At 39.4% G+C, this 27,178-nt stretch overlaps 1 protein-coding gene across 8 annotated transcripts in view; it reads right to left on the bottom strand.

Moving 5' to 3' along the window:
* Positions 1 to 27,178, bottom strand: part of RBMS1 (RNA binding motif single stranded interacting protein 1) — a 144,018-nt gene that overhangs the window by 80,268 nt on the left and 36,572 nt on the right. The window contains exon 1 of one of the 8 annotated variants that reach the window (XM_087881954.1): positions 17,386 to 17,516. The exons of 4 other annotated variants lie outside the window; for them this stretch is intronic. Coding sequence is in view for 2 of the 4 variants with exons in the window: in XM_034426080.3 (XP_034281971.2) it covers positions 16,662 to 16,919 (258 nt within the window). In the remaining 2 variants the exon portion in view is untranslated. Of the gene's footprint in view, positions 1 to 16,661; positions 17,517 to 27,178 lie in introns of those variants that run through there. 3 more of the 8 variants (XM_060687988.2, XM_034426080.3, XM_034426072.3) reach the window with 3 other exon arrangements.

Raw genomic sequence — 27,178 nt, forward strand, 5'->3', positions numbered from 1 at the left:
TAGGCTCAGGCTCAACCCTTCCAAGACCGAGTGGCTGTGGCTCCCGGTGTCCAGATATAGTCAGCTGGTGCCATCGCTGACTATTGGGGGTGAATCTTTGCCCCCCACAGAGAGGGCTCGCAATCTGGGTGTCCTCCTGGATGCACGGCTGTCTTTAGAAGATCATATGACAGCCGTGACCAGGAGGGCTTTTTATCAGGTTCGCCTGGTACGCCAGTTGCGGCCCTTTCTGGATCGGGACGCCTTGCGCACGGTCACTCATGCCCTTGTCACCTCACGACTGGACTACTGTAATGCTCTCTACATGGGGCTCCCCTTGAAGAGCACTCAGAGGCTCCAACTGGTCCAGAATGCGGCCGCGTGGGTGGTTATGGGCGCGACTCGTTGCCCCATGTGACACCTCTCCTGCACGAGCTGCACTGGCTCCCAGTCGTCTTCCGGGTGCAATTCAAGGTGTTGGTTACCACCTTTAAAGCACTCCATGGCTTAGGACCCGGGTACTTGCGAGACCGACTTCTGCCACCAATAGCCTCCCACTGGCCAGTCCGCTCGCACAGAGAGGGACTCCTCAGGGTGCCGTCGGCCAAGCAATGTCGGCTGGCGACACCCAGGGGGAGAGCCTTCTCTGTGGGAGCTCCTGCCCTTTGGAACGAACTGCCCCCAGAAATACGCAAGATCTCCAACCTCCGTGTGTTTCGCTGTGCCCTTAAGACCCTACTGTTTCGCCAGGTAGGGCTAACTATGTAATTATTTTAAATTGGGAGTTTTAAATTGGGGGTTTTAATCTGGACCGAAATTGTGTAATATTTTTAATAATTTTAAATTTTGATATTTGCATATTTTTTGTTTTAATAGGCTGTACACCGCACCGAGTCCTTCGGGAGAGGGACGGTATAGAAATAAAATTATTATTATTATTATTATTATTATTATTATTATTATTATTATTATTATTATTATTATATTTATTCATCTCTAAATATACATTTATCTATAATAACATCTATATTTTTATTCTAACACTGTACATTTGTCTTGGCTACCCTCTTGTTATCTATCCAATCATAAAATTGTTCCCCCCCACAAAAAATTTTTATTTGACTGTTTTCACTTACAATCATCCCTATGGTCACAGGATCAACATGCGGTTGCTTGGTAACCAGATGTATTTATGACAATTGCCATGTCCCAGGATCATGTGATCACCTTTTGCAACCTTCTGACAAGCAAAGTCAATGGGGAACCAAGATTCACTTAACAATCACATTACTAATTTATCAACTGTAGAGATTCTCTTAAAACGGTGGCAAGAAAGGTCATAAAATGGAACAAAACTCACTTAACAGCTGTCTTGCTTAGCAACAGAAATTTTGGGATCAGTTGGGGTTGTAAACTGAGGACTACCTGTATTTGAATTCAGCATGCTACCTTCCATAAAGGAGAGGGATGCCCACAATCCTTTCATTCAGCTCCTTTGAGCTGCTTCCTCTTTTGCAGGACCATAGGAGGACTTCTCAGAGACTTGGTCTCTCCTCCTGAGCAAGCAGGACCAATTCCTCAATTTTAATCTAATAAGAATTGAATGCTGTATACTTGTTAGGCCTAATAAGGCAGGAAAGGGAACAAGCATGCTAAATTCCATGAATTTTAGCAAGGGAAAACAAAAAACAAAGAAGGCAAGATTTCCCTTTCTTTGAAAAATAACAGTCACCTCTGAATCAAAAATATCTCTTGTTTTTCTAAGAGCTGTAGGTCTCCTTAGATCAAGCAAACTTTTATGGCAAAAGGCACATGTGGCAGGCACACTCACAAGATGGATGTCATGGAGACCAAATATTTATTTATAAAATGGTGGTCATGATGAACAATGCCAGTCACAAAACATCCTTTCATAAGAAGGTAAACTAGTCCTGCAACTTTTATACAAATCAAAGGCATCCCTCACTATAACTAGAGGAAGTGATTTTGCTCTGCAGCAAGTCAGTTTCCTATTTAATTTCTTTAGGGAATAAATCTTTAAAAACAATGTAGTGTGGTAGGGAGCCTGGGAGGTCCCCAAGGCTTGCCCTCAACTATCTCCCTTGGGGCCTGATCATTATATATTAGAACTGGTAGTGCCAGACACAAGCAACCAGATTCACAGATGTAGAGTTCAAGCTATCTATTTTATTATATTCTGCCTATTATGCAGGAATCTCTCCAGGCTGCTTGCCTTGTCTTGGGAACAGATCGACTAGGTTCCAAAGAGCTGGGGGGGGGGGGGGAGTGTCAGTCCTGGATGGGTGTTTTCCAACATCTAGGATAGTTATTCAAAAAATCAACTATCCACTAAAAATCAGGGTGGATAAAAATCGATGATTTTTTTAAAAAAAATAAAAAAATTGGATTTTTAAAAAATTTAAATTGGATTTTTTAAATTTAAATTGGATTTTTTTTATTTTTATCAAATTTATTTTAATAAAATGCTTTTGGAGTAAAAATCTAAAGATGGTTTTCTATTTAAGATACATTAATAATTTAATTTATTCAGCATGAAATGGAACTTAAATTATATAGCATGGGGCTGTATATTCTGCAATATTAGGACTGTTGGTGAGTCAACAGCGGATCAGAGGAGGAGCTGCCGTGGGACATAGATGACAGTTGCTCTTTAAAAATTATGATTTAATCGAGTTGATTTAAATCAAGCCTTTTTACTAATGATTTAAATCGACTTGATTTAAATCGACTTGATTTAAATCAAATCCACCCTGCTAAAAATCCACCCTGTTAAAAATAATACCATTTCTGAAAACAAAGTTTCATAATGTAGTTTTGTCACTTCTTTTCACCAAAGTCGTCACAGGAATGACTTAAGGTAGAAAAGTTATTCTGTAAACAGTAGGTACAAGTTTTATCCCATAATGCCCAGATATAAATACACACTTCAAATTCAAACAGAATAGACATGGCATTCCCATGTCTGCCTTATGAATTTGCCAACCAATGCTATTCATTCCAAATATGCTTTTGCTTTTGCATTACGCAATTTTAAAGGAAAGGGAAGAACAATAAGATGTAATTCATAAAAAAATACTACTAAAAAAACCCTTTGCATTAATCTAGGATTACTTGACTTTATAATGAACTTTCCCACCAAATGAATGGATTTGTATCTTATTTTTATTATTTCACTGCAAGTCTGACAAAATAAGATAATCTGGGTCAATTTGAGGGTATGAGTGCATGCTGAATTGTTCATAGAATCTTTGTTTTTTTCTGGTCAACTTAAAATAGTAATTACATTTATGCCAGAAAGAAAATCTGTTACTGTTGAGTAAAGCAATCAGAAGTTAGCAAACATTTGTGTTCAATTTCACAGTATCTATTGATACTAAATTTAACTTTAACCTCAATCCATTTTATCCCTCTACGCTGCTTTTTTGCTGTTTTGAAAAACATTACTTTTACCAACTTCCCACTTCAAGGCAGAGTATTATATTTTGTCATGTTCTGTATTTGGTTGAAATCTAATGTCAAATGCGAAGAACAAAACATAGTTTAGAAGCATCTAAGAAATACAAGATGGACATGGGATTTTTCTCCCATACACTAAATTTGATAATTTGATTTACAGCAATTTTAATTAAATGAAAAGCAAAAACTTAGTGAAATAAATGAATGGATCATCAAACAAATCAACCAAGGTTCTCACTTGAGGCCAAAATACCAAGCTCAAATTAACCTACTTTGGATGCATTATGCAAAGACCTAGCTCTCAGGAGCTGGGAAAGATAAAAAGAAATAGAAGAAGAAGAGGACCACCAGTTACAGTATGATGACTGTACCACTGAATGATCTGAAAGAATAAGTAAGGGATAGATCATCATGGAGAAAATCTATGTGTAGTTGCTAGGAGTCAAAAATGACTTGATGGCTAATTATAATAATTAAAAAAACGCGTAAGATCATATTCAAGGCGTAGTATTTTTGACTACAATCTAAATATGTCGAGAACTCAATAGGACATATATCTATGTTGATATGCATAGAATTAAGATGCAGATTTCTTAAATTCAAATGAGTAGCTTCCAGTATTATTGCAATTGTGGCGTTTATCTGATCTTTGTATCTGGATTTTACTGACATTCTAAGGCTTTTGAGAAACATCCCTTTTGCTAACATCTTTGTCTTAAATAGTTGCAACATTTCCTCTTTATCCTGAAATTATTAATCATCAAAGACGACTTAGAAATTTTAAACAAAAGTTCATTCTAAGAAGCAGTAAGTCTGCTCTAGTTCCTTTTTAATTGAAAGGCTTACATGGTCATTCCGTGGGAGAAATGCCATAGGTTAAGGGGAAAAACTGACAAGGAATGGCATTCAAAACCATTTTTTGAAAAAAATCTGCCTAAGCTCACTGTTTTAGCTTATATATAAAATACAGTATTGAGTAATTTAATGAGCATTACTATCACCCTTATTTGAAGTTTGTGTGGGTTTAACTGTTTGGCAGGTTTCACTATTATCCCAACACCCAGAATCGGACATCTAAGAATAAATATTCTGAATTTTATAATGCATTTAAATAAAATATATAGAATTACACTGCTTTGTTTTTGTGAAGAAAAGAACTGCATCCCTGAATACATATTTCTGCAATTATCTCAATTTATTAACTGTTCAGGAAGATTTTTTTAAAAAGAGAGAATTTTCACATGTATCAGATGACAACCTATATTATTTGAAGCAATTGTGCATCAAATGATCAGCTGGCAGAATCACTTAACTGTCTTGGATAGAGGCTGATGAGAATGTTGTAAATGTATCAGGACCCAGTCAAGTCAATGTTTCTCCATGAATTGCCCAAAATTGTAAATGTCATTCCTTAAGAAGGCTACAAAAAGCAGCAATATGGTCACTACAGCATCTTTTAAAAAAATTATGTTGGATTTTTCCAAGCAAGCATTCCATTTCTTATATTCCCCAAGCGTATTGGTAATAAATGGGAAAGCATTTATTTAAATTATTATTTGCCCCCCTCCCAAAAAAATAGCAGCATGATATAGTCTGGTATCAGAAGGATGGAGAAATAGATTGGTTTGGGATAGGATTCATAGCTAATGTATCTGCTGATTAGAAGAAGAGCAGTTTCCTCTAAATATTATAAATATTCATTATCTTATTATCTGAAGACATAACATAAAATGGAGAGAAACTCCCCTCTTTCCTCTATGAATTACATGCAAAGATTCTCTTCAGAAAAGATTTTTTTTTCTGAAACAAGGAAGATTTAAATGCATTTTGATATATTAAGGTAAAAGTACATATTAAAAAACAACTCATTTAAATATTATTATTATTAGCAACATTATTAATAGTTAACAACCAAAATGTTGGTGATAAACAATTATACAGTGCTAACATGGACACTTCAAAACTTTAGAAATAGTAAAGGAAAATATATTTATTATTAATGATTATTGCCTTTTTTTAGAAATCAGAAATCTTTATGGTGCTGCTTTTTTGTACACAAGACTTTCAATGACAGTACATGCTATATCATCTGATACTTATGCAGTGTTGGAGATTAGCTGATCATATGCATATGGAATGTGCCCCAGAAATTCTGTTTAAAAAAAATACAGAAAGTTGTTGAGTGAGTCATCCACAGAACTCTGAAAACTGACTTTTTACTCTGTGCTAAATGGCCTGTCTTATAGCTAATGTCACTTCACAAAAGATGTCTGGTAACTCCCATAGCTCTGGCAGCCAAAATACTTTTTACAGGAGGATGATTAAGTAACTGCTTTGTAAGAACGGCTGCAGAAAATTGGTAAGACGGAGTAACAGACAAGACCTCAACATGCCTATAGAATACGACAAACATGTCTATTCAAAGAGAGGCCCCATTACATTCTCTGGCACTTATTTCCAATTAAGTCTTTATTTTTTAATGTTAATAAATTTGCATCATTCCAAATATGAACAGTACACCTATTGCTTAGGTTTAGGCTACAATATGAATAGGTTTAAATATTCTCCCAACGATCCAGGTTATTTTTTTTAATGATCCTATCCATTTATTTCTTGGGCACATCATGCTGTAATCAACTTAGTTTTATGATATTTGATGCTCAGTAGAAAGGTAAAATGCCATCATGAAAAGCATTATGCACAGTGTAATGTCTTCCATCAACATAAACTTTTGTTCAGACACACTTTATTTTTAAAAATGGTGTATCTAAAAATATACTGTAGCACAACCTTCATTCTTTGGCACAGACGTGACCATAGCTTATAAAAATTATATTATATATCATGGTTATATATGGTCACTTGGTACATCGTTGTTCTGTGTTTGTCACATACACAATAATTTTGTTTATATTACTAGCTTACTACAGTAGGTGCTGATGTAATTAAATAAGGCAAGAAAAATAATATAGGTTTGTGAGAGGCCTTCTCACAATCTTGTGAACATGTGTGTGCCTGCTTAGACAACCCTTGAAGAAGCTTGCTGAATTTTCCTATGGCTGCTTTGAGGCACAGATCAAGAAGAAACTTTGTTTGTGAGCAGAATATCTCACTGAATGATTTGCACAGGCTTCATCCATATCACTAAGTCAGACTGAAAATATTAATTGTCCCAGATATTTATGGTGTGAGAAGAGTTCCATAAAAGGAACTGGGCATTTGCCATAAATTCTCATCAGCTCATAATGTTTATAAGATCTGACTCTTACACATAATCAAATATCACAACAGACTTTCCATTAAAAAAAATCTAGCAAGAGTTTTGCTAATTATCAGTTCCCTCCAAATTGTACCATTAGGAACACATTTACATATCAACAAGATAGTACTGAACTAGATAAGACTTCAACAGAAATTGAAAATATTGGCAAATGCTCAATAAATGAGATGAGAGATCGAAGTAGGCAAAAAATGTGCATATATGTGTATAGATACATATACATAAACATATAAAAGCCAATTAGAAGCCAATTTAACCATGCACCAGCTACAAGATACTGAAAATATCTTGATAATTCTTGCCTGGCTCTTTCTAGAAGTACAAATAGCTAAAAAAAACAAAGCAAAACCACAAGGCTAAACTCCTGGTTTCTTATCATTACTACTACATGTGAACCATAAGCAAACCAAATGGAAGCTTATTCCTCTCTGAGGCAAAAAAATTAAATTACAATAGTATGCAGCTATTCTACAGTATGCCAAAATTCTCTAAGGCTCTGCTTACCAGCTATAACATTAGGCATAATTATGAAACGTCTGTATAGTTAATAGATTACGAATGTATAAGGAGAGCTAAGGGATGATTGTAAAGTTTATAATCGGTGTAGCCATGTTCTCCCTTAAAAAGTATCACCTAAAATTTACCAACACTAGACTTTGTTCTACAGATAATCCTTGATTTACAGTTGTTTGATTAATGATGATCAAAAACTGTTGCACCATCATCCCCATTGTCATGACTAGTTGTTTGGTAACTGTTTGAACTTATAACCAGTTGCCAAGTACTCTGTGATCATCCGAGTGCTATTTACAGCCTTCTCCACTGGCTTCCCCAGAAAGTCGGTGGGCCTTTGGGACAGCAGGGAAGGTTGTAAGCTGCTGTGCCTCCCTAGGCCTCCCTCATATCTCTGGAGGATGGCTGAGAAAATTGCATCCAAGGAGAGCTGAACTCTTCCAGCGGGGTGCAGAAATTGAGCAAAAATCCAGAAGATTCCTGCATCCTGACAAAGTACTTCCTTTCTATGCACAGAGGATTTGCGAAGATTTTATCAAGATTTCCTGAAGATTCTGGCTCCTTTCCTGTACCCTGCCAAAGGAGTTCTCTTCTGTGCATGGAAGGGAGGTGAACTCCTTCAGCAAGCAGCTCTTTCGGCCAGTCCACAAAGATGGCAAGGGAGCCAAAATCCAAGCAGAGAATAGAGAATCAGCATGGTAAGGAGCTGCCTCAGGTAAATGGGGGAAGTCCTGGGACGCTGGTGCAGGTTGTGCATGAGTGTCTCTTCATTGTTTTCAGCTCCTGAGTGGAACTGCAGTGCAGTAAGAAAAGGAACATGGAATGCCTTGGGAGTAGGGTAGGTCCTGGGAGGCCCAGTGCAGGCTCCACAGTAGTGTCTCTCTGCTTGGGGGGCTGAAAATCCTGTTTGGATTTCAGTAGGATGGATTTCCCCCATCCCCAAGGCACCCCACACTTCTTACCTGGAATTCTGTCCACCTAATGACACATCAGGAGTTCTGGGATTGCAAGCATTGAGTAATGCAGTCCTATGGGCAGTCACATATCTTACTTAATGACCGCTTTGCTCAACAACCAAAATTCCAATCCCAATTGTGGTCATTAAGTTGAGGACTAACTTTATAGAACAATCTGCCATTCTTCCAACAGCAGCTGGCACTGAATGTACCACTCGATTTTCTAAAACTGTATCAACATGACTACTAGAACCGTTTCATGGGAAATTACTGGCCATTTCTGACTCACAAAAGACAAGTAAATTATGTGAGAAAGATTGTCATGTGGATAGTGAGAACCAGGGCCCATCAAAGGAGTTATTTAAAATGTCTTTAAACCCATGGAAAGGCAGTTTTGGAACTTTGAAAGTAAGCTTAGTTCTGCCTATGCCTCAGAGACAACATTTTCTCATCAGGTTCCCTCATGAATGAACTGATGGAAGCTACAGGGAGGGAGGGAGGGAGTAAGGGATGGAGATAGATAGATAGATAGATAGATAGATCCAGAAACAAAAATGAATGGGCCACTCCTTCTACCTGACATGCTTTCTCCTATTTATGATACTTTTCTCTTTCATAATAGCTGCCATGAAATTGAAAAGTCTAAATTGTTTGCAGATGGCTTTAGTTGGAGGATACATTCACCCAAAGCCTGCAAGTTGCTTACGGCTGGCCCATAAAGACAAGCAAGTATTCTTAAGATTACATCTGGGACTTCTGAATGCAAAGGATTAATTCAAATACAGAATTTGAAAGTTATTTTTGGTAGAATGTAAACAGTCTTGGAAGAAGCACGCACCATCAAACTGCAAGCTCTCCAAATGACTCTGTCCCCTGAAAGCCTCAAAAAAGAGAAATGTTTTCATTTGTAGGAGTCACAGTCTTTTGGTTTCCTTTGAGGGGAAAGGAGCTTTTCAAAAAGTAAAGTTTTTCCAGCAAATCTTGTAAGTTCTTCCTATGTGCAAAGAATCCCTCATTTTACAGTCCTGCTGATTTCATGTTTTGACGCCAGTGCTTCTTAGGTAAAATAGAATTTAAAAACGAGAGTTGTTGCAAACAAATACCAGTAATTTGGAGATAGCGAATAACTGAATAATGAACAAAAGTGTGTAACTGTACAAAAGAAAATTAAAATGTATCCAGTACTTCCTCATAATGCAAACTAGTTACACCTTATTTCATGAACAATTTTAGAATAGACTAGCCTGGAAAATAATATGGGAGGGGGACGGGGGGGGGGCAGGACAGACTGCCAACAGGTGCCTTTAAAAGGAAGGTTTTGCAACTGAAGTTTCCACCAAACAAAAAAAGCTATCAAAATGCCACAAATTCCTAACAAAGTTGAAACACTGTCATTCATCTGTTTTACAATTTTAAAAATATAACCCTGCTTCAGTAAATCTATATGGCACATGCTCTGCATACTGTAACTCTCATGGAGTTTTCAAAGCACAGTTATTTGGCTAAATATTTTTTAAGATAATTAGAACTCTTAAGAGAGGAAAAGGAATGTGATAGACATCAAATACAAAAGACAGAACAGGGCGAAGTTTGAATATAGTAAAATCGAGCAAAATTATACAGTTATGTCTAAAATGCTGTATCATGCCAAAATGTTCATGCACTTAAAATGTTACTGAATCCTTATGATCCTCAATATGAATACAGTTCAGAATAAATCCAATGAAGCCTGTGATATAGACCTATATTGAAACAGACTAGTACTTCTATAGTCCGCACCAAACAAATAGTTCTCATTCAGTTCTCTTTTTCTCTCCACAGTACATCCCTTCCTTTTCCTGTCACAAGCAGGAAACTGCAGATTGAGAGGTTTCTGCAGAGTACAGCTAAATTTATTACAATGCAATCATCTTCTCCATCCTTCCCCTGTGGCAGCTGCTTCAGTTCTTCATGCAATGTAGCCAAGCGCATTTTAAAGAGAAGTTTTCATTGTTTGGTTAAAATTTTCCTTTGAAAGTATGTCTTCTTCCAAGGAGCCGCCTTTCATTAAGTGAAAACAGTTGCTCAAGGCAGAGTTCTCTTCTACAGAACACTTTCATGATTGTTGCAATCATACTGGAACTTCTTCAGCCTACTTGAGCAGAGAAAAATGGCTACATATCCCATCACATGCAGACTCTGCTATATTTGTCTCCTTAGGTCAGTGTGACACAGTCTGATTGGCAGAAGCCCTCCAGAGTTCCAGGCAAAATATCCCTCCCATCATCCATTACTTGATCTTTTAAGTGGAGATGCCAGTGGAGAAGACTAGAATTGGGACCTTTTGTACCTACAGCAGGTAATCCTTCACCAAGCTGCAATTACTCCTTAATTTCAACAGATATTTGCATTTGTATGGATACTTAACAGTTAAATAATTAGTTGCTTCTTCTATAAAATGTATTATGTTGGTGGAGTCCTTGCTACTCTCTGAGCTTGATTGTATTCTTGGGAGACATTTCATTACCCAACTAAATAACATCATCATGGTATTACCTAACTGGGTAATGAAATATCTGCAAGAAAACAACCAAGCTCAAAGAGCACCAAGGACTCCTCAGTTCAACCCTGAACTACACATATTCCCTTCTATTGGTATATTCTGTTTATCTCTCTGCAGTTCTGATATGATCATTTATTATATAGAAATCGACCTACTTGCCTAGAAATACATAATACCAGATTAATAATTTTTGATTACATCCAATCTCTTCAAAATTATTTTTTAAAGGGGGAAATGGTTTATAAGTGCTCAAGCTCTACTAATCATTAGAATATTTTAAACTCCTGCTGTTTTTGAATGCTTCTCTAACAGAGAAAAAAGAACAGTCACTGAGGTTGAGCTGCAGCAGAAACATAAAAATATATTTATTACTAATGTATTTCAAGCCTTTACAATGGTTTAGACTGTAAATCCTAAACAACTTTCTTGGAAGTACATCCTATAAATTTAATGGGACTTATTTCTGCCCGTGGAAAGGCACCAGGGCTTGCAGTAAGGCTTCTTGTAAATTTAACCAGTCAGATACAGTGAAGTATAATACTTGAATTTCAGTCATTTGATTACCGAAATAATCTTTATTCAGTGATGGTTTTCCTCAATGGAACAAGCAGACCATGACCTTAATTCCTTCTTCTCCCTCTAAAACTGTTACCTAAAATATGTCCCTAGGGTACTTTTCCTGGGGGAGGAGGGGAGGGGGAGACAGGAAATTGCTAACTGCTACTATTATCAGTGAACAGCTCTATGAAGAGACACTGGGTCCAATGCAATTCATACAAAAGCCTCTACACCACATATAAGCCCTATATATAAGCCTATACATGGAAGCTCAGAAGGGAGCCACTGCAGCCTCCCTCACAGGGTTGTTGAATGCAGGAATATTATGGACACTGCTTTGAATTCCTAGAGGAAAGGCAAGAAACAAATCTAATCTTACTGGAAACAACAGGTAAATAATGATGCCCATAATTCAATGGAGCCACACATGGAAAACGACAACCAGCCTGTTTCCAGATCAAGAAATTCATGTTCAGGAACAGCAACAGAAATGCCTCTATGATTACAACACTAATTGGTTTTCTCTACTGAGATTACATCCTGTGCAAGAAACTGATGCCGAAGGATTCCTCCTCGCTCCCATTTTTAATAGGATTACTCCTCAGTGAATGATTGTGGATTGATGACTAAATTGTTAATCCGTAAAATGTGTGGGCATGTATCTTTAAAACGTTAATTCCAGGAATAAAATTAAGCTGCAAGAGCATGGCTCTTCCTTTTGTAAAAGTTTACTGTGCACATTTTCAAAACATAGCTGACCTTTCTTAAAGATGATTTTATTAAACAAATAAATTAACAACATATCTACTCTCTTAAATCTCTGCCTCTCTTTCAACAATGAAAACTGAACTTCATAAGAGTGAGAAATGCAGAGAGTAAAGTTATAGTTTGGATGACAAAATACATGCTTATCTCTTTGGGATGATTCTATCAATTTTAAACATTTTAGCACAACTTAGAATGTGTTATACAACGTACTGATATATTGTGCAAGTTCTGCTATGCATAACAAAATTAACCAACATAGGCCAACCACTGAATCAATGTAAAAATTTTCATACGAGTTATGCCTAATTAATATTCTTGAAAGCAGCACACTACTTATATTTGTGAAGTAAGTATTATACTCTTCATGTAACAACAAGCAACAAGAATAGTTGTTACTTGGAGTAAAATAATACTCAACCAAACAACAACTCTCAAACCAATATTTATGGACAACTAATAAAATAAACATGGTCTCATCAGCTTTCATTTGAAAAAAATTAAGGTCCAATATTAACAATAACTTGAATTCAAAAATCCTTAATTACTTTTCTCTAATTCATTTTACAACAGTTGCATTCAGAATGGAAAGCAAATCTTATTTTCAGAATTAAATCAGTATAGTTTTATTCTGTCATTTAAATTCAGCTCTATGTATGAAAATATCTATTGGACTCATGTTAACATTTCCCACAGATAAAACTATTTGCCCCTTCCTGAAATTATTTGCATCTCCTATTCAAAAATCCTTATTTTTACAAATGCCTCAGAAACAGATTTAATTTATATTAAGCAAGTAAGTTATTCATGGGTGTTAAAAGTATTTCTATAATTGTTTGATTAAAATGTATTTTAAGGAAAAGAATTACCATGAATTAGGATTAAGTTGGGCTACTATTTTTATTATTAAAATGTTGTTTTAAATATTATCAATTAAGAAGCAATTAGAACTTTTGAGAACCACTACTGTTGTCTTAAATATAATGAACTGGAAGAAAGGGAGTATGTACATTTATGTTAAGGATAAATCTAAACTATCAGCTGACCTATCTATTTCCTCAACAGCTTTTCAAGTATTTTGAATTTACATCTTAACAGAAATATTTCAGCATGCTCCATTGTTTTCATGATATAGGAAAATCCTGTTCCAAGAGATGATTTCAAAGATGTGTGCAATCCTTGCTAAAACATTATGGAGTACAAGAAGAACTGACACCATCTTCTTCTTTCCAAATGACAAAAAACAAAGGTGTGTGTGTGATATGCTCCTACAACTGAGTACAAGCACGGAAAGAAGCATAGCAGGTCTATTCAAAGCACTGTAGTGTAATTACATATTGCTTAATGAAATGAACAGGTTGTTTAAGTAGCATTATGTTTCTACGTATGTGGAAGAAACATAAGACATATTTGCAAAGACTGAACAGAAACAAATTACAGATAGTCCTTGACTTACAATAATTCATTTCGTGACTATTCAAAGTTACAACAGCAGTGAAAAAAAATCTGATTTATGATCATTTTTCACATTTACGACTGTTGCATGTTATGGTCATGTGATCAAAATTCAAACACTTGGCAACCGACTCATATTTATGGCGGTTGCAGTGTCCCTGGGTCATGTGATCACCTTTTGTGACCTTCTGATAAGCAAAGTCAATGGGGAAGCCAGATTCACTTAACGATCGCATTACTAACTTAACAACTGTAGTGATTCACTTAACAAATGTGGCAAGAAAGGTAATAAAATGTCTCGCTTAGCAATAGAAATTTTGGGCTCAATTGTGGTCATAAGTTGAGGACTATCTGTACAAGGTAATTTCCATCTAATAAAATATATTTTTGGGTTGCTTTGCATAGTACCCCAAATTATCACTGTGGACAACTCCTTATCCTTTTCCATGCTTAAGTCATCAGTCAATTAGATTTGATTTATTTATTTTATTTTTATTTGATTTATATGCCGCCCTTCTCCGGAGACTCAGGGTGGCTTATAATGCGTTAAGCAATAGCCTTCATACTTTTGTATATTTATACAAAGTCAGCTTATTGCCCCCACAAACTGGGTCCTCATTTAACCTACCTTAGAAAGGATGGAAGGCTGAGTCAACCTTGAGCCTGGTAAGATTTGAACCTGCAGAAATTGCAGGCAGCTGTGTTAATTACAGGGTGCATTAAACCACTGTACTACCAAGGCTTTAGAGTGAACATTTATAAGATCACATTATAAATTACCAACGTGATTAAAAGAAGTCACATAGAAGCTTATGGTATTCTTGGAAACTTAATGTAAGGTTCATTCCTGCATTTATGAATACGAAAAAAAAAAACTCTATCAAGAAAAAATATTTCCTTAAATTATGGCATGGCTCAAAGCAATAAAGAGTGGCTTAAAAAGGAATTTTGCACTGCAAGAATAGTAGTTCATTTCAATGTTTTTTTGAAAAAAAATACTTAAATAACATGCAGAAACACATCATTGCTGAAAAATAAAAGCATCCCCAGGATTGTAAAAACATAGTACAGTAGCATTATTTGCACACTAGAATCAGATTTATTTATATTTGATAATAGGTCCTCCAAATCTCTCGAGATCTTATGACAAGAACTGATAAAGACTTCAGCAAGAATGAGAAATAAAGAAGCACGTTTTGAATGACAATGGGCCAAAGTCTGCCCCAATTAAAATCAACAGGAGCTTATACAAGCTAGAATGCCTGCACACTCAGCCTTCCCTAGCCTAAGTAGGAAGTGTTTCACTAAAGAACGGCTGGACACCAATGAAACAAACCTTTGGTACCCAGGGTCTTAGGCCTACATTCATTTTCTCCCTCTCCCCATTGAAAGGGAAGTCTGTTTGTTTTTCTGATTCATTCAACCCTTTTAGCTCTTTGAATTCAAGGAGCGGACTGTGAAAGAACAGCATCTTATCCTTATCAGTGTGTTTCAGCCCATCATCTGATTAGCATCGCATGCAAAACATACAGCCTTCCAGTAAAAGGTTCATCCTCTTTTCTCTCCCAGCAGCTTCACCTTCATCACTACCTTCTTATGGTATCACTGATGGATCAATGGACAAAACTTTTCAAAAATTTGGCTTACATTGTATTTGCAAAAAAAAAAAAAAAGGAAAACTGATCACTACTGTATTATTTACATAGCCTTTTTTTTCCTTTAGAAGACCTCTCCCTAATTAAATCAACCAATCAATTAATTTAAAAGCAGAACATACTATAAAAATATGCTAGAAATCTGCTCCTTCTTCAAAATGTTTTATGAAATTGTTAACATCGGGCTATGTACAAAATGAGAAACATTAAAGATTAAACTAATATTCCGCGAAACCTTTAGCAACATCGTCAACAACCCCTACACTTATACATAATTAAATTAAAATAAAGGAGTATTCTGTCACAGGGTAATCTCACTGAAGCAATCAGGATCACAGCTCTAATGATAGAAAGTCCAGTTCTAAAGACACCGATTAATTTTTGTTCCAGTCAAATTTCTTGCTATTCACGTTTAACAAAGGTATTGTTTTTAAATGCAGGTGTATGCCCAGAAGAGAAAAATAGTTTTATGAAGAGGCTAAATTAAAATGGAATGAGAGAGATCTGTGAATGAATAAGGGGCACTTTGGAAGACAGCTAGACATCCTTTCTCCAACAACCTCTTTTTTTTTTTAGAACAGGATATTGACATAACCATTCTAGGAGCACAGTCTACTAGAATGTCTGTTTGGGGCAGAATTAAATCAACATGTCAGACTGAAACTAGTCATATTTCTTAGAATCCAATTTTCTTGTAGTCTGGAAAGGAAGAGGAAACAAATAAAGCAACAGTAATTTTGTGTGTAAGCCGTTTTAACCATTTCTTCAATACAGATAGCAAATGGATAAAAGGCACTATTGTATGCAATTTCAATTACACATTTCCGAGAATTACTTAAAGGGGGTGTCTTATTACAAATTAATTTTAACTTAAGAGAAACCCGCGCCTTGGCAGGATATCCACCTCTGCCCCATGGTATAATGTCTTTTTTTCTTTTTTCCTCCAAAGAAAAAATGCCTTTTTTGCTTGGGGTACGTCTCTCTCTCTTTACTATTTCCCCCAAATAGACACTACCGGGCTGAAACTTTCGTTTTCTAAGACGTTTGTCCGTACACTCTGTCCCCGAAAGCAATCGGGAGGAGGAGGAGGAGGCTTTATTACTCTATCCTGAAACAACATCGCTTTCTGCAAGACTTATATGTTGCCCAGTCTGGAATCTCTTGCCGGAACACAAAGAGGCGACGTTATTTCTTTCTTTCTTTTTTTTTTTTGAGTGGGAATCCGCGTGATACAATTCTAAGAGGAAGAAAAAGCAAGAAGCAAAGAGGAAAAAGACAGCTAAGCTCGTCCCGGGGAGGGGGGGGAGGAAAAGCGCTCGATTCACTAGACTAGATCCTCAAGATCGAGCCCCAACTACAATTAAGTCCCCACCCCTTCTTCTTCCTCCGCGCCCCTCCCTACGAGCAAACCTCCCCCCCCCGCCCCACAGAAACTGCAACTTGATTCCTCCCCCTTTCTTTTTCTTTCTTTTTTTTTTTACCTGTTTCCTATATGGAGTCCGGCTGCCGCCCGCAGAGTTGCCGCTGCTATTGGGGAAAATCATTGCCCAGCCTAAGCCCGAACTTCCCCTGCGGACGGGAAGCAAGTTGGCTGGGGCGCGATTCAGGGAGGCGACCGCTGGAAAACGCCTCTCTCTCCCCGGTTGCTGGGACGGGTCTCTGCTCCTGCAGCTGGCTGCTGGCTCGACGCCTCCGCCTGCTCTGCCTCCACCCCCCTCTCCCCGGGCTGAGTCTCTCATGCAACGCGCCCGTCGTCTTCCTTCCCTCTCCTGGGATCACCGCGCTGAGCCTACAGCTTCAGCTGGCCAGCCTGCCATAAATGCCCCTTCATGGATCTACCCAATACTACCGCCGCTGCTGTCCGCCGCGGCGACTTCAGCAACAGCAGAATCGACCCCAACTACCAGCGGCCTCAACCACCGCCCAGCGAGAGAGAGAGAGAGAGAGAGAGGAAAAACATACAGAGAGCGCGCAACCGAGCAGAGGAGGGGGGGGGAGTCGAAACAACTCAATCGGAAGACACCGAGCCGCTCCCACGCGGCGGCGGCTACTCGGCGTCTAGGCACACGCCGCCGAGGGCTTTTTTTCCCTCCGGACCGCGCGCGACGCCTCGAAACGCGCGTGCTTCTCAGCCCGCCGCAGACATGGGCCGCTCCCGTCCCCCCTCCCCGTCCCGTCGAATGGTTGCTTCTGCCTCTTGCATACCGCGCATTCCTCGGGGTAGCCAGTCAGTCGGCGCGCTCTCCGATTCGCGGTGTGCGCCAAGGGTAGCAGTACCGCGTTCCGCAGGCAGGGCCCCCGGGCCGTTTCTGTCTGCGTGCGGGCGCGCGAACGGCGAACCCGGGATCCGTATGTGCGTGTGCAAACTTAAAGCGGAGCGCGAATCCCCGGCGACACAAAAAGTGGTGGTGTTGCTCGGGGGGGGGAAGGGGAAGGGGCAGTGGCGGGCAATGGCAAAAGTGAATTTCGGCGTGGGCGACGACGAAGCAAGTTTTACATTAACTCCAGGGGCAAACTGTAGCCACCTGGTAGGAAACGGGCCGCTCTTTTAAGTGTCTTTTAAGACAAACCATCACCCAAAACTACTGAAAACTAGAGCCGGGAGTTAATGCTACACCGAAAAGGTTCAGATGATACCGTAGTAGGAAAAGAGAAAAAAAAAAAAACCAGTTCAGATGCCTTTTAGAGGTTCTTTTTGGCGTGTGAGCAATGGCGGGGGTTGAGCAAAAGAAGCAACAGCAACCATTTTCCGCTTAGGGTTTTTTTTCTCTCTTTAGTGTCACCAGATAAGTCCATTATTTGCTCACTTTGGTTTGGAGAAACGAGGGTTGAATACGGACGTTAGAAAAACGCCTTGGTGTTTTTTTTTCCCCCCCGCAACGCAGTCTATTAGCAGGGCACTGCCAGCGCCAATAATGAAAGAAAGCCAATAACCTAAAATCCCTGAAGGAGACATCCGCGCCGCCGCAAAGAGTTTACTGGAGCATTTGAAGTAAAACTTCTGATTAGCGCCACACCAAGGGCTGAAACTAAAACGCAGAGCTCTCTTCTCTCCCTCGAAAAATGCCCTTGCGGCAGGAGAGCGAATACGCAGGGATGAATAGAAGCCACCACCCACTCTTGACGGAACTCCAGAGCTTGGCTGAAGCCGTGTGATCTCCAGTTATAGGATCCTTATACGGGCGCAGACCTGGAATGTGAAAACGCTCTGAAAGCGCCAGACCCCGCTGTTCGTCGAGCAAGCAGGTTGCTGCTAAACGATTAAGTCTGTATACTACGTGAGAGAAGAGGTGCTCTTTTATTAGACAACACAAGAAGATGAATAAATGCGCTTTTTCTCTTTCTCAAGTGTAAAGTGTAGCAATAAAGTGCTTTATTTTTATTCGTGCATTTCTGTGCAGTCTCCCGTTAGGGGAACTGTTATTTATTATGTGACAAGGAAAGACACTCGAAAATTTAATTCTAAATTAAATAGGATAGGATATAGCTAAGTCTTTTCATACAGAGAATAAAAAATACAAACGGGGGTAGGAAAACATATTTGTAATGGTTACGTGCTAAATGTTTGGAATGCAACAGTTTCCTGCCCCTGGGGATACTGATGGCTTTTGACAGCAAAATTGAAAGACTGAACTCAAAAGCTACAGGGCAAGATAACCTTTACCCTAATTCCAGAATTTCAACAACAACAAAAAAATGTCTCTGTGTGTGCCTTTGAGTCAGTGTTGACTCCTGGCAACTGCCTGAACAAGTCTCTGCAGGTGTCTTGACAAGAATTCGGAAGTGGTTTGCCATTGTCTTCTTCCTAGGGCTGAGAGAATAACTGGCCCAAAATACGCTTTTAAAAAAGTCTAATATAGACATTTGGGCAACGCTAATGGTTACCTTGAAATGTAAAAGGTTCAGAACTTCAGGAAATATGAATATGTAACTGTAGGTCAACTGAAAGTCTAGGTTCATTGGGACTTGTTCTGAAATAAGGATGCATTGGTTTTCATTCCCATTCTGTAAGCATTTATTAGCATTTATATTTGCTATATATTAATCACTGCCTTGCAATATTGCACAGCTATAGGTAGAGTTAAACCAGCTTCAGAGTTTTGTAATTTGGGAAGCTTAATCTCACTCTCATGAAGAATTAGAAACACTGGAATGTAAATGTTTTATTTCTAGCAAAATAGGACTTGTTGCTGTGCAGCTGCAACTAGTATCCCTTAAATGGGAAATGAATCAAGAATTACATTCAGACCTTACAACTACATTCTAAATCCAGGCTTGAAATGACAGTGCAGCACTATCCAATTCCTTCTGTAGCATGACAACACTCTTACAACTCTTAAAAATAGTTTAAAGCAGTAAGGGGAAATCCAGTTAGTTTCACTCACTGTTCACTTCTACGGAGTGCTCATCAGAAATACCGTGTTTCCCTGAAAATAAGACCCTGTCTTATATTTTTTTGAACCCCAAAATAAGCACTTCGCCTTATTTTCAGGAGGGTCTTATTTTGGGGCACACGGAGCAAGACGGGGCTCCTCTTCCCATCTTACCTGATTTCCAGCTCTGCCTCCCTAACCCTAACCAGAAGAAATGGCGGGGACCGGTTGCGCATGTTGTTTAAATATTTTTGGGGAGGGCTTATTTTTGGGGGGGCTTAGTTTAACACACTCAAAAGCCCGATTGGGCTTATTATCAGGGGATGTCTTATTTTCAGGGAAACAGGATACATAATTTCTATGTAATCAGTATTAGCTCATGTTCTCGCACAAGTGGTGCTCAAACTGCTTCCACCATCAATGGGATCTTTTAAACAGCTCTTAAGAAAGTAATAAGACAAATGTGATTTCTTTTTGTTTAATATGTTGTGTGAACACTCAGTTGTGGTTGTAAACTGGTTAAGTATGTGCAAATTTTGCTAGGACAGCATTTTAAAAGAAAATTGACACTGAACTCTGTTAATTATCCCTCATGTATTATACCATACTTAAGTCAGCTTTTGCTGCTGCTGCTGCTGTTGCTGTATCTAATGTTGTAGATTAGAGGACTTTAACATTAGAGTTCAAAGTTCTGACGGTCGAATAAAAAAATATGAAGACTTTTCACATACTTTATCCATACTAGGCTAATCTACAAAGTGGAATGGAAAAGTAGAGAGATCCTGCAATGGTGCTCTGTTGCTTCCAGAAGATAAAGGTTTCCATGAAAACATAAATGCACTCTATCTTCTTTTAAATTTCTGAATTAAAATTAGAATTTGGAGAAATTCAATCATTCTACATACAATTCTAATATTTCCTAAAACCCTAGTCCCTATGATACCTAGACCCAATTATAGGAATTAAAGGATTAGGCACTTAATCCTGAAAAGAGTGCTCTGAAAGGAGAGTCTTGGCCTTTTGTGTCACAGGATGCTATTACTTAGAAAGCATTCCAGGGTTTTCTGCAGTATCTCAGTAAAACCTCCAGAAGGTTGACATAAAGAAAACAATTATTTTGGGGTACTATCCTATATGCAGAACTATTTAGAATTAAACCCACTTAACTAAACAAGACTGCAATCTAAATTATTTGTACTTTAAAAATTACTGAATAGACCTTCACCCAGAGGTTTTAGAACAGTGTACAAAAGGATGATCAAAGCTATATAAAAATGCAATGGAATGCATCCTATCTGAAGAAGTGAGCTCCAGCTTTATGCTTTTTAATAACATATGTCAATTGGAAAAGATGCTACTAGACTCCTGACTTTCCCTCCTTCCTTTGGTGACATGGCAACTACCAAGTACATCAGATTCCTCCTCCCTTTCTCCATGCCACTCCATCCCCCCTCCCCAATTTGCTTTAGGGTTTACAAAAGATGCGAGGGGAGGGTGGTAAAAATGAAAAGGAATATTCCAAGTAGCATGACTCCACTTATGTGATGTTTTATGTAACTCAATATAACAATAAAAATATTTGTAACCAAACGCAGCAGAGGGTTTGCATTCAAATAAGAAAAATAGTAAAACAAAATCCAACAGTGTAAAATCCATCAGAAGACCCTGGACATGCCTCTTTAAGGAGGACAATCAAGAATCCTGCTACATTGTTCAATTATTATACAAAGTAACAAAACCTCTCCAAAAAAGTCTTCAAATTCCAGCCTCTCACCAATATTCACACAGAGGCCAAATTTGCTATAGGAACTTAAGAATGGCAAAGAAAGTTTAGTTCCTAAACTGATTAAAATCTAATTAACAGATTATCATTACAGCTGCATTCCCCACATTATTTGCGCAACTCAGGGTACTTATGACAGTTTGTACATGTGGCAGAAGTGCTCTTCTTTGACAAAATACTTTAAATGCCTATGTAAAATTTAATAGAAATGCTCTGCTATGGTTTTACATGCAACTAGATTTATATTTACCAGTACTTACTGTATCTTCAAGAATAAATACCTTCATTTTAATTGGAAGAATCTTTCTCAGGGGTGAAATGCTCCCAGTTCGCACTGGATCGCCTGATCCGGTAGCGATGGAAGCGGGTGGTTCGGAGAACCGTTGGCAAAAATCCCTGTCCCCCCCCCCATGCCCAGCTGAGCCACACAATCATCAGAGGCTTTTTTTTTTACTTTTAAAAGCATTTTTTCTACAACTACAGCCGAAAAAAATGCTTTTAAAAGTTAAAAAAAAAGCCTCTGATGATTGCGCGGCTCGTCAAAGGCATTTAAAAGAAAAAATCCCTTTTTTTCTTTTAAATGCTCTGACGATCCAAGTTGAATTCCCTGATAGGCAGCCCCTGCCAATCAGAGAACTCAGTTTGGATCGTCAAGAGCATTTAAAAGAAAAAAAGGGATTTTTTCTTTTAAATGCTATGACAATCCCAGCTGAGTTTTAAAAAAGCCTCTGCCGATGAGGGAACTCAGCTGGGATCGTCAGAGCCTTTTGAAAACATTTTTTTACAACCTCTTAGCTGAAGAGGTTGTAGAAAAAATGGTTTAAAAAGTTAAAAAAAATTGGCCACACCCACAGTCATATTACCCACCCACACCAAGCCACGCCCACAGAACCGGTAGTAAGAAATTTTAGATTTCACCCCTGATCTTTCTCAATATTAATAGAATTGCAGTAAAGAGAAGAGAGAGCAGGTGACCAATGGCAATAGCAGTCAGACTTATGTACAGCTTCATAGTGTTTTACAGCCCTCTCTAAATGGTTTACAGAGTCAGCATATTGCCATCTGGGTCCTCATTTTACAGACCTTGGAAGAATGGAAGACTAAATCAACCTTGAACAGATCAGGATCAAATTCCTGGCAGTCGGCAGAATTATCCTGCAATACTGCATTCTAACCACTGAGCCACCACGGTTCCATGAAGACTACATACAGGTAGCTTAACTGCGGAGAGGCTATCTGAAATGCTGATATTTAGAATGAACAAAGTCTGGCAAATTGTGTAAGAACAACAACACAGACATTTTTAAGCATTATCAAAATAAAAACAAAAGGACCAGTGTATCATTTGTTCAATAAAGATAGCAAATTGCTAGTAGGCATTAAAGAAAAGTCAGATCTACTTATCTCCTTATTTTGGTTCAGTCTTTTCCAACAAGAAAGTATGTGTTCCACAGGAAATTGTGAAAAGCAGGATGAAAGTGCAGGATGGAAGTTTAATAGATACTTGATCATGTAATACCTCATTACTTTGACTTTAAATGTTCAGGCCCAGATAAATTTTGTCCTAGAATACTGAAAAAGCTATGTATGCCAAAACCTGTATGTACTGTCTTTGAAAAACTGGAAAGGTGATAAAAAGCCAGAACACTGGAAAAGAGCAAATGTCTCTGCCTTAAAATATAGAAAAAAGGTGAGGGGACTCAGAAAGCCACAGAACAGCCAGTTTCTGATTGATAGGTGGAAAGCAGAGCCAGGAATAAAGAGATCTATCTGAAAGGTCTTAATAAATTAATTTACTTGGCTGCTTACCGACCAAGCAGTTCTTGGGTGGCTAACAATATTGAAAATAATAAAAATGCAACCCCCCCCCCACAAAAAACGCAGCAATAATAACAAAACCATATATAAACACCTACAGCGCTAAGGTGAAAATTCATTTCATGCATTTTAACACATCCTAATAATGCAGCATCCTGGCTCAGTGGCCAAGGGCAAAGTCACCCAGTTCTCGAGGGACTATACTGAGCAGTCTCCAAGGCAGAGAATGTATGCTTTCTGCCTCCCACTATTTAATAGATGGGACTGGAGCATGCTGAGACAATAGGCAATATAGTTATGACAGCCCTGAAAAAAAATCACTTAGAACCAGTCCTCGTACTTACAACCATTGCAGCATCCCCAAACTCACATGATTATGATTTGGGCATTTATTTATGATGGTTGCAGCATAGTAGGGTCATGTGAATGCCATTTGTGACCCTTTCAGCTAGCTTTTAACCAAGTTAATGGAGGAAACTGGATTCACTTAACCACCATATGATTTGCTTAACCACTGTGACAAAATAGTAGTAAAATCTGCTGAGGCATCTGAATGGCTGCACTATAGAGCACATTACAGGTAATTCTTAACTATTGAATATTCAGTTTTCCACATGCAAAAATTGTTTTGTTTGTTTGTTTACAGGATGAATCAAACACAACGTCCCCCATACAAATATGCTTTGGAAGAACTCTTAAGAATGAATGAATGAATGACTCTGTCATAACTTTGAATGATTTCTAAATCATAAGTCAAAGTTTACCTGATATTACTGCAATATGTATGGACTGGCTCTTGAGGAACACTTGGAAGCTATTAAATTTATGTTTTACCGACAAAGAAATAAAGGGAGACTAGTATAGATTTATTTCAAGCTATTTAGCTCTCATCAGCTAGCCATAACTTTCTGGGAGCAATTTCCAGGTTGCTTGCATATTAGATAGTTGTATTAACCTCTAAGTCTCCCTTTATTTCTTTGTCGTTAAAATGGGCATTGGTCTTACCTTGAATGCCGAATTTCTTGAGAGTTGTGTCATTGTCCAGACGTGGGCTGCTTCAGTCGGATCTGCTACTGGCTGAGTCATAGTTTTTTGACTACGCCCCTTGCTCCTCCCTTTCATGCTCAGTTTTGGCGAAGAAAGGCCACAAGAAGATCTCCAACAAGAACCACCACCGTCAGAGATAGAAAAACCGGTCCAACAGGACAACTGGAAAACAAACTCCTTGAACATTAACAAACAAACTGTACAGGCCCTGAGACAGAGGGAGGGGCTGGACGATGACACAACTCTCAAGAAATTCAGCATTCAAGGTAAGACCAATGCCCAATTTCCTTGATTTGGTTGTGTCATCGTCCAGACATGGGACATACCAAAGTTTTGGAAGTCCAAAGGCAGGATGTCGAAGGGCCTGGGGAGACCCTTGCTTGGTGCACCTGTTGTTAAACCCTCCTGCCAAATGACGCTTCAGCGGAAGCAAAAACATCTAACTTGTAATGACGAATGAATGGCGAGGGTGTGGACCAGGTGGCCACCCTGCAGACCTCCTCAAGGGAAGCCTGAGTTGCCCAGGCTGCTGATGTAGCAGCACTCCATGTGGAGTGAGCAGTAATGTGACTAGGAACAGGAATCACCTGGGCCTGATATGCCGAGGTGATGCAAGCTCTTATCCAGCGAACAATTGTCGCAGAGGAGACCTTATACCCTAGGGAACTAGGTAAAAAGGAGACAAATAAGGCCTCAGATTTTCTGAAAGGGGCAGTTCTTTTAATGTAAATTTTTAGAGCCCTCCGCACATCTAAGGTGTGCCACCTTCGCTCCAGGTTATGAGAAGGCCGTGGACAAAAATTAGGGAGAATAACCTCTTGAGCTCTGTGAAAAAAGGAATTAACTTTAGGGATAAAGGAGGGGTCCAATCTCAAGACAACAGTGTTAGGTCTGAAGATACAGAGATCTTCTCTAACAGAAAGAGCTGCCAGCTCCGATATATGGCGAGCTGATGTTATGGCCACTAGGAAGGCTACCTTAAGAGCGAGGAAACGAAGGTGGACTGTGCAAAGGGGCTCAAAGGGAGCCTCAGTTAATGCGTTAAGGACTTTGGGCAAATCCCAAGTGGGATACCTATGAATTGAGGAAGGCCGTAAAAGCCTGGCTCCTCGCAGGAACTTTTTGATAACAGGGTGCTGAGCGAGTGGCTGTCCAGAGGGACTTGATAAGGCCATAGATAACGCCACCACATGCCTTCGAAGGGTGCTATGAGCCAGACTGTGGTCCAAACCATCTTGTAGGAATTCAAGGATCTGGTGAGGTGAGGCTGAAAGGGTTGACCTGGCGGGACCTACACCATCTTAAAAAGGTTAGCCAGGTGATATTGTAAAGCCTAACTGTGGACCTACGTCTAAAGGCTTGTACAGTGTGGATCACCCTATCTGAATACATGTCCCGTCTTAGGAGGACCCTTTCAAGTGCCAAGCAGTCAGTTGGAGCCACGGAGGTTCCGGATGAATTGCCCCTTGTCGCAAGACGATCTGGTCGGATGGAATCTTCCAAGGTTGTGATATGGAGAGATTGACCAGATCCGCAAACCACAGGCGGGGTGGCCAGTGCGGGGCTACGAGGATTATTTCCGCCCTGTCAGTGATGACTTTCCGAATCAGAGCCTGGATTAGAGGAAGTGGTGGGAAGGCATAGTGAAGACCGGGTGGCCATGTGAGTCGGAGACCGTTGACCCCTTCCGCTCCCGGAGCCGAGAATCTTGAGAAGAAGCGAGGAGGTTGAGTGTTCAGGTTCGTTGTGAAGAGGTCTATGTTCGGAAACCCGAACCTGCTGCATATCTCTTGGAATATGACTGGATGGATCTGCCACTCGGCATTGTCTATCTGGGTCCTGTTGAGGAAATCTGCTTGAGTGTTCTCCATCCCCGCTATGTGGTCCGCTCAAATGGAGAGATGTTGTTGCTCGGCCCACTTGCCTAGACGAAAGGATTCCTCCATGAGGCATCTCAAGCGAGTTACCCCTTGACGACTGACATGTGCTTTTGCAGCAATGTTGTCTGTCAATACCAGAACATGATGGTTTTGTACAAACTGTTGAAAATGTGTGAAAGCTAGACGAATGACATTCAGCTCTAGCCAATTTATAGGGTTGGTTACGTCTGATGTTGACCAATGACACTGAGCTACATGTGAGTCAAGATGAGTTCCCCGGCTGTGGAGGCTGGCATCTGAAGAGAGGATGAGGCTGGCATCCGAAGAGAGGACGACGATCCATGAAGAGACATCCTTTGTCTAGAGAGGGCAATGTCCACCAATGTAGCGATCGCCTGACTGAGAGTGGAACTCTGACCGTGGACATGGTGTGAGCCTGACGCTTTCGTTGGAAAGGAAGCAGTAACCACTGCAAATGACGGGTGTGAAGGTGTGCCCAGGGAATGATCTGAACACAGGAGACCATCTTGCTGAGGAGTTTGGACAAGGTGGCCAAAAGAACTGAAGGGTTTCTGTGAATATGCGATATCAGATCTCTTATGTCGGATCGCCGGTCCAAAGATAGGTAGACTGCACCCTGACCTGTATCGATGATGGCTCCTAGGTGGACAAGTCTAACTAACTGGCACTAACCCTTACCGGGTTTTTTCTCAGATGGGCAGCCACGACCGCCAGAACCTTCATGAAGACCCTCGGGGCCGATGCCAATCCGAAGGGAAGAGCTCGGTACTGCAGGTGTTTTCCAGCGTAGCTGAAGCGTAGATACTGTCGATGCTTTGGTAGAATGGAATGTGAAGGTAAGCCTCCATGAAGTCTATAGAAACTAGAAAGTCGTTGGGACGAATCCCCTGAAGGATAGAGGTTAGTGACCACATTTTGAATCTGTCATACACTATGTAATAGTTGAGGGATTTTAAATCCAGAATTGCCCTCCACCCCCACCCCCCCGACCGCTTCGGAACCACAAACAGAATGGAGTTTGTTTGTTTGTTTGTTTTATTATTTATTTATTTATTTATTTATTTATTTATTTATTT

This window comes from Pantherophis guttatus, chromosome 1, assembly GCF_059756535.1.
Source record: "Pantherophis guttatus breed Tessera chromosome 1, ASM5975653v1, whole genome shotgun sequence".
Lineage (NCBI taxonomy): Eukaryota > Metazoa > Chordata > Lepidosauria > Squamata > Colubridae > Pantherophis > Pantherophis guttatus.